General features: G+C 38.9%; 1 protein-coding gene across 2 annotated transcripts in view; it reads right to left on the bottom strand.

Annotated features, from left to right (window-relative positions):
- Positions 1–2,021: 2,021 nt before the first annotated feature.
- The window catches only part of iqsec3a (IQ motif and Sec7 domain ArfGEF 3a), a 118,806-nt gene continuing 101,487 nt past the window's right edge, over positions 2,022–19,340 (bottom strand). For both annotated transcript variants that reach the window (XM_046071633.1, XM_046071632.1), the window contains exons 10-15: positions 15,878–16,003; positions 14,519–14,618; positions 14,079–14,237; positions 11,860–11,952; positions 9,759–9,802; positions 2,022–4,826 (exon numbers count right to left, since the gene is read on the bottom strand). In XM_046071633.1, the coding sequence (XP_045927589.1) occupies positions 4,254–4,826; positions 9,759–9,802; positions 11,860–11,952; positions 14,079–14,237; positions 14,519–14,618; positions 15,878–16,003 (1,095 nt within the window). In that variant the 3' untranslated portion in view covers positions 2,022–4,253. The remainder of the gene's footprint in view (positions 4,827–9,758; positions 9,803–11,859; positions 11,953–14,078; positions 14,238–14,518; positions 14,619–15,877; positions 16,004–19,340) is intronic.

Genomic DNA, 19,340 nt, shown 5'->3' with positions numbered 1-19,340 from the left:
TTTTATTATCTCAAGAAATAGCATTCACGGCAGCTTGCTTGATTAAAATATTAGAAAAATGTAAATATAATTGTGTCCCTATAATAAGTATGTGGTTTTTTTTAAAGAGATGTAGCATGAGAAAACGTTCTGTTTTGTCAGTTTGGGAATTTTGTCAAATGAGATGTATGAAGGATTTGCCCTGACTTTACTCCAGTTTTTTCATGTCAGTGAAAACAAAATAAACTCCACCTGCTAACTCCATTCTCCACCAGCATCTTGCAGCATCTAGAAGTGTTTGGTAGACAGAGTTTTAATTTCCTTATTACTTATTGCTCTTGTAAAGTTGAAATGAGTGTTTCACTGAAGAATGCTTACTAAAAATGTGTGTTATTCTTATATGGTATAAATTACTACATATTACATATTACAATTACTGAAAAGTAGTCCATTACACAACTGAGATAGATTGAAAAGTGATGTGATATATCATGCAATAACAGAATTTTTGTGGCCACCTGGGTGCAGCAGAAACAAACTGTAAACAAAACATATATCTATTTCCCCCCCAATATTCACGCTTTTGGCTCTGGTTTGTCTCCATCAGCTCCTGAGGGAAACAGCTCTCTTTAGCTGCTAAATGTTCCACCTGTATCAACAGCTGCTAAATATGTCTGTCTAATGTTTGGTACTGGGCAGGCAGTGTACATTGTTTTTTTATTATTGAAAGCAGCTGCCTGCCGCTGCTGGAAACTACACTGATGAATGCAAGCCGGAAGACCAAAAATATGAGCTAAAAAGCACTAAAACAGTTCATAGAGCTGAGTTGGGTGATGGTTCTCTGTGGGTTTGTTATTACAAGCGACCCCTTTCGCACAAAAGTAGTCATGTGATTCTTTGTTGATAAAATACATATTTATTACAGCCATTTTAACTATTTATCCAAGATGCTATGTGTATGTATGACTTTTTAAAAACAAAATAAAATATTTAGTTCAAAATTTTACTTACATACGGTATATTTTGATTAAACTTACTAAAATTAAAATGTTTGCGTCTTGGTGTAATGCAGTGTTGTGTAACATGCCATTTGATAATGAATATTTCCACATCATGTAAAAATACATTGACTCCATTGATTTTGAAGAATCAAGCCCTTAAATCCAATAACCAAAGCAAACCATTGTGGTGAATAGACTTAAATCATCTTTAATAGCAGGTTGATATACTGCAAAGACAGGTAGAGAGGGATTCAAAGCCAGGGAGGTGATGGTCCATATCTGTTACACCCACCTGTTTTACCCTAAATAGTATGTCCACTTTTAGTGACTTTTTTTAAAACTAGTATGAGCAAACACAGTGTTGAAGAGCCAGACAAGATCCACGCATCATTCATGAAGCAGTGCACTGATATGACAGAGCCCTTTTTAAAAAAGTTTCTTTAAGAAAGTTAGCCTCTAATGCGCTTTCGTATCATATGCTGCAGTCCCAAAATGCTACATTGGTTTCCTTTCAAACATGAAGTCATGATTTTCAGTGTGCCCCTTATTCATGTTTATTGCACACACAGTACGCCTATCTCCCCAAATGCTTAAACACATTGTCAAGTAGGAAAAACTGTGCAACCATAAACAAAGGGTAGTGAAAGACGGGGAAACAAAAATGGCCATGATTTGGCAAAATAGAGCCCTCACATATGGCACTGTAAATCCATTTTCTGTTTGAAGGGGTGTTTGCTGTATTAAATAATATTTTTCCCCCAGTTCCACCACAAATGTTTACAGCATAACAAAGTATTTGGTCATCCTCATCTCCCACTAGTGCGCTCACAGCAACTTCAGTCATGCACAAATAATTCCAAGACTTTGAGTTCAACAGGCCTCCAAACTGATGTCATGCATGAGAAAAGAATCCTTTTATATCTAAATGTTGATTTAAACAAATAAATGAACAATCATACAATAATCATCCATCAATTTTAAATACTAAATACCAGAACTTTTGAAGTTGTGTGCTAAAATGTATCACCTTCAAAAGTTTGTTTTTAAGCTGTAAGTTGTTTTTTTAATGATCACAATAGCTCTTTTTTAAAGCTAATTTTAAAAGCATTAATTCTTCTTATTGTGTTTTGAAATTATAATAAAAGCAATTCCTGGGATGAACAGACGAGAGCTCAAATTTGTTTACGGGAAGGTTAGGATGCTACCTTGAGGAGGTTGCGCGCACACACATGCACACGCACACTTGTCATCTCTGGCAGCCAGAACAACAAACTGTTTTTCTGCGCCCTCTGTCCTTCCACTGGGTGAAAATGTGAGTGGAAAAGGACAGGAAGATGAGATAGAGACCTCCCCGCAGTGTCTCTGTGATTATAAATCAACAAATCAGACAGATGGGGGTCAGAGTGGAGCAGTACCTGGTGGTGGGGAGGTGTGTGTGTGTGGGGGGGGGTGCTTATGTTTAAAAGATGGACGCATTCAGGCTGGAGCAGTCGCTGGCCTATTTCTGAATGAAGGACGCGTGACAGGGTGACAGCATTTTGAAGGGGCTAAAGGTAGCTTGCTTGTCTTTTCCGACACTGCTTGAATGTGGTATTTACAATCTAGGCTGGGGTGAAAGAGAAAGAGATCAGATAATGCATTCTTTTTTTGTCCCATTCTTATTTAAAGCAGGGTAGCCAACAGCACATAAAATACCATTAATGCCAGCATTTGCAATATAAGCTGTGTGTGCCTCTGTAGTTTTGCCTTTTTCAAAATGTCAGACTGAAAGGTTAGGAGGGAAGAGAAAATCAGTCACAAGGAGCTGAAACCAGTTATGTCTGTACAACAAGTTGTACAGACATAAAGAGACACTGTCTGGATGTTTTGTGGGTTGACTCGGTCCTGCATTTATCCACCCACGGGGAAAAAACACACAAAAGGTGGAATATGCTGTATGCAAATCAAAACACACATAGATCTTGACATTTAACAGTTGTAGCAGAGGCGTCTTCATGGAAATTCATGGCGATTTCATACACAACGGATGACAGCACAGTGCATTGTACATATATATTACATGTGAATGCGAGTTGTTTTTAAAGTCCAGCAGTTTCGGCAGCTCAAACAATTTCAAAATGAGACAAACTTTCCCTCCCTATCAGCAGATAAATGTGGTACGAACACCTGTGAAGCGTTAACAATAATAAACATGAAGAGTAAAAGACAAACAACAATCAACTGAACCATCTTGGGCTGACTTTTTGGTTTGGCAGCAATCCATGTGATTGGTTGCCTTTGTTTCCATGTCATCCTTCACTGTAGAGTGATCTATGGATAGTGACAACAGGGTAAGAGTGTTTTTGGATGATAGAGAGCCACAACAGAACAGAGGAGCAGATGATAAACACAGCTTATTGGTGGATGGTCGTTTTTTTTGTTTTTTGTTTTTATCCGGTGGAACAGAGAACAAGAGAGAAGGCTCTCCATCACATAAATAAATCAGCAACAGTGCAAACGGGGAGATAAGTTTTTATGAAATATAATTTTTGTTATTCCTTTTGTGTGTGTGTGTGTGTGTGTGTGTGTGTGTGTGTATGTGTGTGTGTGTGCTCCTTGAGGGAAAAGCGTGAAAGGACTATTTTTTTTCAAAGCAAAGAAGTTTTTTTTTCTTTTCTTCTGTCCCTAGTGTTTAGTCAAGTGCAAAGAAGTCAGTGTGTAGTGGAGGCGTTATGTATTTTGGCACATGTTTTCTGTAAGTGTCAACTATGCACGCACGCGCACACACAGCACAGTAGGCATGAGGTTTGGGATGATAAAAGCGAACAGAAGCTGAAGGTCCTTGGAGTGAATCCATCCGTCACAATCCAAAAAAGGTTTGAGGGATTCATGTGTTTCTGTTGTTGTTGTTGGTGGTGACTTCTGGAACTACAAGGAATCCATCCAGAAACTGAATATTTGTGTTTTCTCTAGCAAGATTTAAAACTGACAAAAAGTTATCGAAATTTGTTAAAACTACATAATATTTCAAAATACATGTGGAATCAAGTAAAACTTTATATATGCACTTTATTTCTCTGTATATCTTCTAAAACCTTAATTTTTTCCTTTAGTTTATTTTTTCCTTATATATATGCATATAAGTGAGATTTCATTTTTTTCATTATAGCTCTTTCATCTGTATGTATATATATGTACATTATGTACTTTTAAATAGGTAGGGAAGGGGTGGGGTTTGTGTGGAAGTGTGTGTGTGTGTGTGTGTGTTCAGGGAAAGAATACTAATTCATCTATTTACACCATGCTCCGAGAGCCACTCGGGGTCCGATGTAGACTGAGGCGGGGGTCAGGGGGTATATACTGGTGCGGGTGGTTGTAAGGCGGAGGTGGAGGAGGCAGCGGGGGCTGGTGGCCGTCATTGCTGTGGGAGCTGTCCGACGAGCGGACCGGAGTGGACATGGCTGACTGACTGAGCTGGTGGTGGCTGTGGTGGTGGTGCTGGTAGTGGTGGTGTGTGGGTGTTTGGCTGAGGAAGGCCTCCACGCGTCCGTGGCCGCTGTTGTCGAGCATGATGACCTTTACGATCTGCTGACACTGGATGAGTGTCTCGGGCCGCAGATCAGCCATGCTGACGGTGGGCTGGTGGTGCTGCTGGAGGTGGAGGTGGTGGGCAGGGGTGCTTGCCGCTGACTGCAGCTGTGGGTGCTGAGGTGGAGGCGCCGGCCCCTGGGTTAGCCCTTGGGGCAGCCCCTGGAGCCCCTGCTGGAAAAGCAGCTCCCCCCCGTGGTTAAGAAGGGCCACGCTCTCGGGACTCCGAGCCGTGCTGCTGCTGAGCTGGTACGTCTGAAGCCTGTTGTGAATTGACACCTAGTTTAGAAAACAGCCAAGAGAACAGCATCAAATGTTATAAAACTGGTTCCTCCTCTACAATCCGTCAAGCCCTCTTTTAGTTTTTTTTTGGGGGGGTGGGGGTGGTGAACGCACAGCACACACACACACAGGGCATGCGTGGGGGCTTAGGTGTTGGGGGTCAGTGGAGGTGTAAAATCATTGTGACTACTGCACACTCCCCTCCCTCCACCCCTACAGTGACTGGGAACAGTGTGGATTGGATGCTGGGAACACCAGTGTGTGACTGGGGTCAGGAGGAGGACAGTGGTGGGTAATGGGGATAAGAAATTTGGTGCGACGCTACAGAAGGGGCCCGGTGGTTCCAAAGGGGACACTGAGGGCCCCTGTGTCTCCCTTCCAAACCACTGTGTGGCGCTATAGGGACAGTGGACATGAGGAGATTTGTGGGGGGTTTGGGTAACCAAAACATAGACGGAGGTCATTACGAAGAGGGAGAGGTGGAAGAAGAGGAGGAGAGGAGGTGAGCAGGCTGACAACCACAGACATCCACAGGCAACACTCATCAGAATGCAAACCTCCGTATGTCACATTTATTTCAACTCACAATATTCTCTACAGTTTCCTCCCCTTAAAGTCGGTTTTCTGCTATCTGTGTTCTTGTATTGTATCCTTCCTTGAATTCTTTTTATGAATCCTATTTTGGGAAACATGTCACGTTTCTAAGTCACCTTACACTGCCTTTCTCGGAAAGCATATGCCAAAACAAAAATATAGGGAGGATCATCAAAATTAAATGAAATGCATATTATGTGTAGTAGACATAAGTCATGTGAAAAATGTAAGAACTATGCAACCACATGTCAGGCAGGCTATTTTCATATATGTCGCGAGCTAACGGCTTGGGTTAGCATAGTGTTTGTCACCTCAAAGGTTAAGATTAGGTTAATTGATTGCTGAATACAACTAAATGTGTTTAAATTCAAACTTAAAGTAGAAAATGTCGAGCATCCATTGTGATGACCACATCACTACATTTCTATTTTGATGTCAAACTTGTTGCATGTTTTTGGATAATGTGTGTATAATGTATCCTACATCATCTTTTTGTGTTACACAATATATTTCTCTAGCTTTTCACAGAGCTTGTTTGGATTTTAACACACTGTGCTCATTTACACTTATATTAACATTCACACAACAGCAATTGCATTGTCAAGCTTACAAAAGAAATTCCAAAAAAATACACCATATTACTGGTAGTGATTAATCTTCTTCATTTTAATGCCACGTTTCCTGTTATCAGTAGCTACTGTATGAGCTAACTAAAATCTGTCTATGTACCAGAGAGATCACACCAAATCATTTTTTCAAATCAAGTCAGGGCATTTTCTGTCCAGTTTGTTTAAAACAGGGCGGGCGGCATAAAAATAAATAATTTCTAATAATTGATACAATAGACAAATGAAAAAAGAGATCCTGTGAGAGATAAAAGCAGTAACTAGCACATAAATGATTTGGTTGCAAGAATAATTTGCGCAGCTGCAGGAATTAAAATAGGTGATATGCTGAACACAAGAAGGGGAAACTATTGAGCTACTGATGTAAAGATAATAATTCATATTAAATTCAGATGAGAGAAATTAGCCTTTCATTCTAAAGTTTTCATTAGGTTATGGAGATGTTGCATATAATAAATTCTTCATGACAGATGAGAAGTGCTCCAAAAAGAAAAACAATGCACAATATAGCATTTTTCAATATTTAAGTCAAGTCTCCTCAGCTTTATGCCTTCAAGTCTCAAGTCAAGTTGAATCAGGAGGCATTCAAGTCTCAAATAATTTGAGTCTCACAGCAGCTCTGCTATGTATTGTTAAGTTTTCTAACTTACTAACTCTGTACTTTAAAGCATGGAAGTTCCTCAGATTCTTGCCAATTTCTGACTAAAGATATTAGTTTTAAATTCACTTTTAATCCACTGTGTGTCAATCAGAATATAGCTTCCCAAAAAAATCTTCAAAATGGCAACTGAGTGAATAAGGTCACCTGTAATATAATAAACCTTTAATGTAAAGTATCTGAGGGGAAGAAACGGCTTACAGTAGTGTTCTTCCATACTCTTCCAGGAGCTGGTGTAACTCTTGTGTGAAAAAACTCCATTAACATTTGCTCCTATTCAACCTGCCAACCACTTTTTCTCCTTGACGACTTAGCACATACACTCAGAGTACAGTATCAATGAGCTCTGAATCACCTTAGATAAAGAATGAAGGATTACTCCGACTTTCTGGTGACTTTCTGGTGCCTTTCTAAAGTTTGATTTCTAAGCATGAATAATAACATTGTTCAACAGATGACCAAAAAGAAATTCAGTGGTGGTTATAAAATATCCGTGACTGTAAAATGTTCATTAAGTTAGTTTTTTGGTTGCTAAAATTCAGCAAGAAAACAACAACTATCCTTTTCTTTCAGGACATTAATTAAATATCTATCTATCAAAATATAAATAGGAATACTCATACTGTGTCTGCAATCACTCCCTATTTACTATATAGTGTATTTATTTGAGTTTCCAAATTCTGAGATGTATGCACTACATAGTCCCCCCAAAGATTCCCACAAAAGAATGAAAAATTAGTACAGAAAATGAGTAACTATAGAGCACTGTACTGTGTAGGGAGTGATTATAATAGGGATAATAGGGAGTGATTCTCACAACCCTGGAAGTCAATGCGCTCAGCCAAAAAACAGATCCAGCATGTAACTCCCTGTAAAACCACAACTTGTCATTTTTTTTTCTGTACAAATGACACATACAGAGCCTGGCTAGCCGTTAACCCTCGTTTCCAGTCTTTGGTAAGCTAGCTAATTGTCTCCTGGCTCCAGCTCCATACTTGAAAGATCGGTGAGTGGAGCATGTATAAGTGCTCTGATCTAGCTCTCAGCAAGAAGACAAATAATAGTACTTCCCAAAACTACTCCTTTAAGCTGACCATCAATGAACAACATGCGAATCAAATGGTTTATTATTAGAAGTTATCCCTAAGAAAAGTTTTACTATACTGACATAATAATAAAATATGTACAGTATGTCACAACAACAAACAGTCACAATATGGTTTTACAGTAAGCTAAATCAGGTAATTCAGTTTCCTTTCCACCACAGCATTTAAGTCTGATAGCCAGTTAGAAGCCAGCTGACATTACTTCGCTGTGACAAGGCCACCCACTTTGATTATGTGTCTTGCCTCGTGACGCCAGTGGACAGAGTGGGTTGATAGGTGGCTGGATTGGTTGTACCTGAGGAGTAGCTGGCAGAGTTTAAAAGAGCTACTTCCTGCAACAGTCTGTTTTTGCCTCTGTGGTGATGGCTGTCTTAGTGTTTGGCCTTTGCTCTTCATGTCAAAAAAAAGAAACCCCACCAATCAACACTTCCGTTCAAACGTGTTCTCCACCATGTCACTGGGATTGTTGGTGGAAAGCCCACTATCATGACAGTCTAAAATTGTGTGTCTACAAAAACAGGATTTTGAAAAGCGAGGGTGGGATGTAAATTACACCAATGACAGTCTTTTTAAAAGTCTTTAGCCACTTAGAAACATTTGCACAGACTAGCATATTGGTACTGCTCTGATGGAGACAGCAAAATCTCAACACCCTCCTTATCAAATTCTGATTTAAAGCTTGCAGTGGGATTTAGTCAGCCCTATATTCATGCCTCTAGTATAAGCAGGATTCTCTGGGTGAACCTCCTGGTTTCCAAGATAAATGTGTTTCGACAGCTAACGGCTCCCCACCAGCCATGACATTTACTGTAGGTTGCGTGGTAGCGAAGAAGACGGCTGGTGAAGGTAGCTCAAGACAACCACGAAGACTGACCTGATCATAGCTCCCTATTATCAGGACCCAAAGGCTACTGAGCGAGAGATACCTTGTATGCCTAAAATATTGCAGATATTCCACTGCACTTTCAAAAAAAACCCCAATCTGTTATTTTTATGCCTTTGAGTGTCTCTTGAGTGAATGCATGTTTGCATTAATTAAATAGCTCCGAAGCCTTTCAGTGTGATGTATATGTAATTACTCTAACAAGCACCTGAGTAAAGATTTACAGCCTAACACTGTGGGTATATCAGTGAGCTGTATGGAATCAAACAGCCACTGAATGTCAAACTGACCCTGTGTGTTTTTGCTATTTTGCTTTTCACTCCATCTCTCAACTCTGCTGCCACAGAAAGGATTAGAAAAGGTCATCTGATGTCTCTAGGATGGTAACTGCAAAGCCCCATGGGTACTGTAGTTCAGCTTGCTCTCTTGCTCGCACGAAATGTTCACACGAGATGTTTTCTTCCCCCCCCCTGAGGTCTTGGAGGGGGTGAGGAGGCGACAACTCCGGGTCAAATGAGCGTTAAATTTATCCGCCTGCATGTTAATGTGTTAATTAAGGTCTCTGTGCTGACTCTGGGCACGCACACACTCTTATGCACACACACACAGTATATACATTTCACATGTGTCCTCAGCTACTTTTAGCAATGGCTGCTTTCTCTTTTTTCGTTTAAAGGGTTCGCCTGAGCTTTTGAAACTAATTACAACCTATTCCTATTTAGGATTACAGATAATATTTAAGCCTCTGAGTCTGATGCATTTTCTGTGACTAGAACTTGTCCTGACAATGCTATGACTGTCTAAATTTCCCCAAACCACCATCTTTAATTTTGTATGGCAAGTTAGTCATTTTATCTAATATTTTGTTTTTGGTTGGGTTACTTAACATAGTAGCACTCGCTCTCTCATCCACTCTTCACCCACTCTTGCTTGACTCCTCTAGCCCTAAAGATATGACTGGTTCTGGAGTTTCATTCTATCTCATCCTACAATACCTTGGTGATAACACACTGCACTGACTTACCTGTTGTGTGGGACATGGCCCTATCACTGAGTACTTACCTCTACTGCATTGTGTCCACTTCTGTCATCTACCTCCAGGTTTCCTAGACAGAGGAGAAAATGGAGGGAAAGGGGACAAAAGAGGCAGCAAAATGTCTGTTAAACAGTTCTTTAACAATTCTATCTTTTACAGCATCTTGAAATGTTTTTGGGAGCAAGGAAGAAATAAACTTTACATTAAGGTACTTCATACAAGGAATTTAAAGGTACAGTGTGTCCGTTCTAGTGGCATCTAGTGGTGAGTGTTGCAAAAGACATCAAATGGCTCACTATGCATTCACTTGCTCCTTGGACGAAATAAGTATGTAAAAAAAATTATTAAGTTCAGCAGAAAAAACCTAACTTTGTCCTTTTTCTCCATGAGGCTGTACATTATATAAATTTAATTTTTAAATCCAACAACAAAAAGGCTGTGAAAATATATTTTATTTTCATATAATATATAGTACCACTGGCAAAGATTTTTTTTATTTGTGTCTTCTTATATATTTGTATACTGTTCTATATTTTTTAATGTCCCACGTCCACTTTATTCCTCTTTTTGCAATGAAGATTTAAGAAGGAGAAAAGTTCTGATTATTCTGACACCACATAAATGCACCATCAGTCACTGCTCACCCCTCCCTTTCCAATTGCGGAGGAAAAGCTACGGTGAACGACACGCTCTGTCAGCTCTTGTGCTAAGTAATACATGTGGTCCTACATTTCTCCAAATTTCACTTCTCTTCTTACTTCTAATAAACCAGACCACTACTACTACTGCTACCTCTGCTTTTATTCGTACGTATTCAGCGTCATCTTTAGCTATACCAGCTTGTACCTTCTACTTCAAGTCAATGAACCAGAAATTTTCTAATGCAGTTGTTGATATTCTGGACAGATGATCTAACAAGGAGAGCTGCATGCCATCCAAGTTGTGAAAGAGCTCTGAGCTGTGAATCACGTCACAAAAAAAAACAAATGGGACTGGGGTGTCCAAAATAGCTCTTCACACTTTGCAACCCTATGCGGATTTAGTAAAAAACATTTTGATACTTTGAAGAAAATGTACATTTGACATCCTATTCTAAGTTTAAAAGGGGGAGCCAATTTTTACAGCTAAACCCTTTCCCCCAAACATCACTAGTCCAATAATAGCTTAGCAACCATAACTAGACATGGCAGGCATGTCAAGCTTTTCTTTTAGATGGAATGCCTTTCAAAAAAAGAAAAACACAACAACAAAAACGTAATGATTGGAATAAGGTGTGCTTTGGTCCTAGATGGTTTACTATCAGTATGTTAGCAGCCGTGTCCTGCTCTTTGTGTAGATTTGGGGAATTTACATTCCAGCAAACGCAGCCAAACTTGTTACCCAAAATAGCTTTACATATGCCAAACTCGTCATTAAGTCTTCATCTTTAAAGCCTTGTAAAAGTGAAACACAAACAATAAAGCATAAATCTCACCTCTGTTGTTTGTCCAAGAATGTTTTCTACAGTAAGCTAACGCTAAGCATCGTACCAGGGACTGGTGTTAGAGCGAAATAACAATGTGATACATTTTCCTTATACTGCACTATACTAAGGCTAAAAACCTGCTAGAGCAACAACTACAAGAACAATGTTGCAGTTTACTTCCACATCTTCATCATTAACTTGTCAGAAGGCTAACTCATGGACTACATTACTAGCTACAGCTGATAAATCTGTTAGTTACAGTCTTGGGCTGGAGATAAGAAGCCTGCTCTTGTCTACCTCTGTGTGAAATCAAAGGATTCTTGTTTCAAAATGAATTTTGATGATAAATCCGCCATCGTTACATTGCGCATGTGCTGTGAATGGCTGACTTGACATTACATCGTAATAAAAAGGCAGGGATTAAAGAATGAGGAAGAGAGGGTTTAAAATTATTTCACAGATCTTTAGTCATCTAATATTTATTTCATGTTAAAATGATACAGTTAGCGCCTCCTTGTTTTCTTTTTCCAATTGATTAATTCATAAAAACAGCAGTGGTTGAACTTCGTTTCAACAGCAGGTAAATAAATGCAATTGAGGACAACATCTCTGCAGTGGGTTTTAAAATTAAAAAGCAACGATGCACACACACTCACACACACCTGATGGGGAGCCCGGTTTGCCACGCAGCTCTAGCTGTGTGCCGTTGTTTTTTACTGAGTGAGTCTTGGCTCCCTGCTGCTTTTCCAGCTCCCCTGCAGTAAATAGGAGACAAAAACGATCATCATCATCGTGACAGGAAGCAAAACAGGTAGAGAGACAGGCAGGTAGAGGGTGATGGTTAAGAGTGACTAAATTAACCCTTATAATTCTACTTTATTTTTACAGTATTTTATTATAAATACACACACACACACACACACATTCATGCTCTTGTTGCCTTCCCCTCCCACTCTCTTCTCTAAGCTCAAAACACGACTCTCCGACTCTAATTAAACGTCAGACTTGATGGTAATTGCATGTCATTTCCAATCATGATGACTAAATATTGTTTTGTCTCCAACACTGCATTCTAATTCTGATGCCGCACCGCAAAACTGCAAGGTAAGACCTCAAGGGTGCAGTGCACAGTGTCCCTCCAGTACATTTTCATGTATCATTTGACAAGCTAAACAGAAAACGTCCTGTTTTGGAGTTTATCTCCTAGAAAATGAGTCAAATGAAGTTAGAAATAAACATTTATTTACAAGTTTCCTGGAAAATAAGTATGTGTTTTACTACTAATTGTTGGGTCAATAGAGACTACTACATTTCCATTTATTTGCTAGTGTAACCTACAGTACAGAGAATTTTAGTCAGTCTACAGTGAGTCAGCTTAACATATCAAAGCATTCTCCCCAACAGCCTATATAGCATATAATTCAACATATATGAAGAAGAAAGTTTCCAACAATAAATTAATAATGTATGAATATTAGAGAGAAGGGAAGAGAAATACTAAATCTTCTTGTTTTGTTGAAGGTTTAGAGTGTAGGGCTGAATTAAAATGGTCATTTCCATTATAGATTTTCTCATTATACACAAACACAAAGATGCACCTCTGGATAAGCAAACTAAAATTTCTTCTTCCTATCTCAAAGAAGGGAAAGCCCAAACATCAGTGTGCCAGCCGCAGGCATGTTTACTAATGTGCCAACAATACAAAGCACTTAGAGGAGAAAAGAAGATGTGGTGTTTGTCTGTGCAAGTGCCAGCAATCATTCCTGCTCCAAGTTTTCTTGCTATATTATGTCTTTAGGAAAAAAAGTATGCTATTTTTGTTTTTGTTCGTCATTTAGCAAATATGTCGCAACATGCATTCTTACTATTTGTACGTGTGTGTTGGTTTGTGTGTGTCTTGTGCACAGTAACTCTCTATCCTTGCACTCCACTCTAGAGAGAGAAATAACTAACTTCTGTCAACCTCTGCCTCTCTCCATATGCTGTTGCCTGCTCTCCCTGGGCTGCTGGCCCTACCTCTCTGTGAAGTGTAATGCAGTTGCGTCAAATCCCAGCAGGGATGCTCTCTTTGATGCCCACTGGCAGGAGCCAGGCTCTGGATGCTCTGGTTTTCCATGTGTGTCTAAATATGTGCATGGCGTATTGTCCAGAGAGTTTCATTTGCGCACAGACCCAAACAACTCAGACTGCCTGGCTGCTTTCAGGAACACTGGCCTCCTTTCACCTCCAATTTACTGCCCTCCTGCAGTCTATTTGAGCTGCAGTGCACCAAAAGAAACAAAATGCAAAAGTCATTCTCCACCTACACAAATGGGACGCTCACTACCAGTTAGCAAATAGCACAATACAAAGGATGGCTTCTGACTCATGTGTACTATCTGAGGACCTATTGATTCCCACCCAAAGTATCTAGGAACCCACTGTAGTCTCCCACTCTTCCACAGATGTGAGATTATTGATTTAGTCCAACATGTAATAGGATGTTGATTTAGTTTCTGGGTGCATTCCCACAGGAGGAATACAAACATGAAGGACACAAGTATATTGTACATGCATGCAGCCACAAGGCTTGCATGAAATAGTAAATTAAGAGCTTGCAGCCATACAACCAGAGCAGTTACAATAATTAATGACAACTATTTGCAAATTCTTTTGGCCTTCTTTATACCACATATAGCCATAATTTCACCACTGTATTTGGAAGCATCCAGTCACAGAATCAGTTTGTTCTTTACATAGATGTGTTTTATTAAAGATTACACTGATTGTGTATTGAAGGTCCTAGAGGACAATGGTACAAACAGATGATGATAAGGGCAATGTTGCGAACAGTCTTTCATTGTACTATGAAGGGAAAAAACATATATGGGCAGATACTTACACTCGATGCGTATCTGCTCCATCTCCGACACCTCGGCGATTGATTCCTTTAGGTCTTCTAGAAACTTGAGAAGCTCCTCAGCACTTTGGGCACAGAAGTTAAGTACCTGCTTCTTGTCTGAGCCAAAAGGTGAGAGGATGGTGATGCCATGAGGGTAGTCTGAGGAAGACATTGAGTTGTTCAAACAAAAGAATAAGGAGAAATGGCAAGAACTGTTTGCAAGATGTTAGTGAGTGTAATACCACAGGTGTGAAAATGCCATCAAAATTCCTCAATGTAGGTTTGTAAACTCGTTTTGTTCTTTCAAATATGGCAATATCTTCTACACCCCTTGCTCACTTCAACTTGGGTGTACTTTCCACTGCTTTCTAAAGGTCCAGGGCATTGGGTGTTTTATGTTTTTCATGCCAGCTGTCTGCAACGAATACATTTTGACTTACATTCATTTTCAAACAGGTGAAACTGCATGCCAAGTAGGCCCATAGCTTTGCAGAAAGTGTAGGCTGCAGAACTCTTCTTCTTTGGACAAAGCTTCAAGATCTACAGACAACGAGAAAACCAGAGACACATTTTGAACGACAGGAGAGCCCATTAAAGTTTTTGCAGCGTTCTAAGCACTTCTGAAATCTTTTTGATTGTCACTGAGATTTCCATATCACAGAACAACCTCAAAGAAGCTCGGAGAGAACAAACTATTTGATCATTTAAAATACATTTAAAGAGCAGATAGTCAATATTAATGTACACTACAACCTTCAGAGTGTTTCAGATTGTGCGCCAGTGCTCTAATTTGTATGAAAAACACCTTGGCAAGCTTATATTAGGATGTATTAGAGATGTTATGGTTTTTCATTGAATGACCTTCCAGATAGAGTACGATGAGGCGAACCTGTTTTGCAGCACTACTGTGGAGCATAATTTACCAGGCGAGCCGTATTAAACCAATACATCACATTGACACTTAAAACACTTCTTGACATGTTCAAGCTGCCAGAACAGGGGCCAAATTCAAAGAAAAGTCCCCATCATTTTAATTCTGTACTAAAATTTTTCAAAGACAATTTCTGCCCCGCTTTTAAAGCTGTCAGGAGAATATGTCTCACTGGAATATATACTGCACCACTAACTTTTAGTGGCAAGCGAACAGAATTCCACTGTGACATTAGAAGATACACTTATTTCACCATTTAACCTTCTTTTCCTTCAGCTACCAATTACTTTTATGTTTTAGCAGAAAAGAAAGGTGGTGGTGGTTGGTGTGTGTGTGTGTGGGGGGGGGGCATCCTGCTTTTTCTTTTGCTGTATTTTATTGGCTTGAGATCAACAATTTATCATAATTATGAGAGTAGTTAACCACTTTGGATAGATGTGACTGCTAATGAGCACATTAATTATGCGCGACATTAAACCTTTGATAATTCTCCAATTTACATGACTTTGGAGCAAATGAACAACTGTTTGATGGCCTGACTAAAAAACAACTTCACTGGCCCTTAAAGCTGCTCTGTCAGGGACAGATCATTGCTTATGAGCGCACTGCCTTTGCTACTATCTATTATTAAAAGAAATGGCCGGAGAGTCCTGAGTTATGAAACAACATAAAAGAGAGGGAGCTTACATTCGAAGTAGGTGATGGTGCATTGCAGCTGTCACAAAAAAGTAAGCAGCTTTAAAGCTCGACTACGTGTAGCAGAAACAGCCATTTTGTTAAGAATGGTTTAAAGGAAACTGTAAACATGTATACAACATGCTAATGACAAACCTCTCATTACAATTCTTTCTTTTTTTTGTATATTTACCACAATGAGATCATTGAAGAGGAAGACTTCTCTCTGGTGAGCTGCCTGTTTTTGGGCTTTGTTGACATCAGTCACCTCAAAAAGTCGACTACAGCACACCAGTCTTCTGTGAGGTACAGAGAGAACCTGCAAAGAAGAGGAGAGCTTCAATAACTCAAGATAAAGTGACTGAGAGGTTTTAAATGATTCAAAAGACCGTATGAAGGTACAGAAGAGATGAAGAAAAGCCTGCAGAAAAAGTACTGAAGTGAAATAGTGAGAGTTTTAATACAAATGACTTTGGCTTCGAGTAGGACACATTATTCACTGGGGTTAAAAGCTGAGATGCAAGTATAAAACATTATACACAGTATACTGAGATTAATTAGTGTCATGCAGGCTGACCTAACAATCTTAAAAGATATCTTAAAACATTAATTAGAGTAACAGATAAGACTGCGTGTTGCAAGGTTATCCTAATATTAACTGTGAGTGTGAGAAGAACGACGGCACAAATGCCGGTTTAGGATTCTTGGCTGTGCTGCACTTTGGGGGTTGCTCTTTTCACTGTTTTTATTAAATAATGAGATGTGAGCAAGCAAAAAGTTAAATTTTAGAATGTGAACAAAAGTACATTTATGAAGAGAAATACCTAAAATCTGTCCGTTACATTTAGTTGCACTACATCATGTGTGAGTGTAAGTAATTGTTTTGCTCCTAATAATAATGCAAATTCATATTTATTGTAGTTGATAGTAGTTAAAGGCATTTTGTTTCTCCGGACAAAGGGGATAGAGATATTAATTAAAATGCAATGAAGGGAGGATACGAGGAGAGCCTTGTATTTTTTTTTTATCTTCCTAGGTTTTTAGTCTTATCCCTATTCTTTGAGCAGTTTGCGTCTGCAGTATCCCAGCCCCACCAGACTATTTAACTGTACTGTATTATTAATCTATAGTATTTTAATTGTAGATTTTATTTCTATGGGTTCGGCTTTGACATTTCAATATTGCCTGTACCCATTTTGGGAGGTATTGACCATTGAATGTTTAATCCATCCATCTTCAACCGCTTTTCCGGTTGTGTTTTGTTTTGTTTTAATCATATCACTTGGATTCTAAGCTATGGTGTATGTAACCAATGCCATTATAGGTTTAGTTAAGCTTGCAATACCTGCTTCTAGTAAAGCTAGTAGTCCCCTAAATCATAAAACTTAGCAGCAACATTATCTGCTTTGTTTTTTGCAATAGAGTGCCTAAGTCCCTCCTTCCGCCCGATTTCACCTTATTTCAGAAAATATATGTATGGTTGTCAACGGCACGAGACAACTTATTTTTTTATATATTGAATTGTGCCCCCAATTACACATTTTTGTCAATATAAAAGATATTTTTGTCCGTCAAGAAAGTCGCATTTTGTTGTAAAACAGAAAAGTAACGTTTACTTTAGTGTGAAAACTGTTCAGTGAACTACATCTTTTGTCTTACACAATATACATCACCAACAAATGCTGAAACGCGGTAATGCTAGCTAACGTTCATTGTTTCTTTGTTATTAGCAAGGTAACTTAGCTATGTTCCATGCAGAAATGTATCTCGCCTGATGTGTTTATTACAGCAACTCTTGGTCCTTTTATCACATTATCTTCTCATGTAAGTTCTTTGATGTTAGCTTCAGAAACGTTAGCTTCAGTCATTGATAAAAAAAGTTACAACGTCACATACGCGACTTTTGGGTTTGTGGTATTTGTATATACATATTTTCAAAGCAAACTTTCAAATGTATATTTTAAATTGACAAACATATGTGCAATTCAGAGTACAATTCAAACAGGATCAAAAAGTTGCCACTGCCTACATTTTTTTCATTTGTTTCCATGTTAGTCCACCGGACGGGATAAGAAAACGTGGTAACAGTACACTTGGAGGTGTAATGTACAGTAAATGTCTGTTTTTTTTCTTCTACAAAATGCAGTTTTGTCCATAGAGGCCTGGCTTCTCCTCTTGGATTTAAGTGCTTTTCTCTGTTTAAGCAGATTACTCTGCAAAAATGGCTCATCTTTTTGGAGACTGATCTAATCATATTCTCGCCCCCTCTCACTCTTGTCTCTCTGACTTGTCTCGTCCAGCTTTCCATGTTGGATCACTGCAATTCAAACAGAAGCTGAGTGACTGTCAGTTGATGCTCAGTTGATTCCCTGTTCATGATAAAATAAAAATATTCATGACCTCTGTTCGGTTATTTCTCTGTGCATTTCCAATTTGGATTCCCAGTGCTCTCAGTGGACTATTTGCCATGCAGTGAGTAAACACATTCACTTTGTCTCCTGCTCTCTCATCTCTCATCACTGCAGGGTATACACCCCCCCCACCCAGCTGTCCAGAACCAGGTTGCTTTCTCATAACACTAATGTCAGAAACATGTAACGACATCATTAGCTGACAGGATTATTAAGAAACATTGTGACAGGAGAGAGTTTAATCATACAATTAACAAATCAATTGTAGGATTTGACTTAATTGTATTGTAGAAAAACTGAGTCTACAAATGTTATTCAAATGAACTATTTAAGGACATTTTAAAAGTGTTTGTGGAGGAAAACATTTGGATGTAAAGTTACTTCATCACCTTCAAGAAGAGTTGTTATGGCTTTTATCAAGTCATCAAATATTTACAACAAGCAAACTCCTATTATGGAGAAACCAATTATATTAAAATAATCTTCATGTAGGCTACTAGCTCTTAGCATAATAGATAAGAAGTTTTAAATCCACAATACAGGGACTTTGACACGAGCTGTGATTGTATTTTAGTATTTCTAAGAAGGAAACCTTATCTAAGTCTCTTTCTTTTTATGGATGAACTGAGCCCATGGGCAGGAATAGTCACTTCCTGTCACAACAATCCATCATTGTTTTGGCTATGACAACACTCTGTCACCCTATGGCTTCTCATCGTCTCTGAGACACTTAAAGCCACAACCCCCCTCCCCCCCACCCCCACCCCAAAACAAAGCCCAACACAGCGGCTATTCTTTCAATGTCAGAGATCCAATGTCATTCTGAAAGTTAACAGGATATAACGCACATTAAATGTAAAACTAATTAAAAAAAATATTTACGATAAAATGCATCCAAACATATTGGTTCATATTCTGGATAGACAGAAGGCAGTATGAGACAAAAGTCTAAAGATAGACTGACCTGAACTGGCCAACAGACTAACATTGGCATCCATAGATCCATGCTGCTAGCATGACTAAAAACGTGAAACCACTTTTGATGTTAGCTCTAGAATTCAGTTTCAATTATTCTGCATGTACCTGAATACAATTTTGAAAGAATATGTATATATTTGTATGTGGATGCAATGCGTGGAGTCCATGGGAAAAACTTTTATACATATTTCATGAATAAAGGAGGCCCTGGTGTACAGATAAGATTCAAACTGAATTCTCTGAACTGTTGAAGTATTTTTTAAACTG

The sequence above is a fragment of the Micropterus dolomieu genome, linkage group LG16, assembly GCF_021292245.1.
Source record: "Micropterus dolomieu isolate WLL.071019.BEF.003 ecotype Adirondacks linkage group LG16, ASM2129224v1, whole genome shotgun sequence".
Lineage (NCBI taxonomy): Eukaryota > Metazoa > Chordata > Actinopteri > Centrarchiformes > Centrarchidae > Micropterus > Micropterus dolomieu.
Note: the sequence above shows the minus strand (reverse complement) of the source record. Positions and strands in the feature narration are given on the sequence as shown.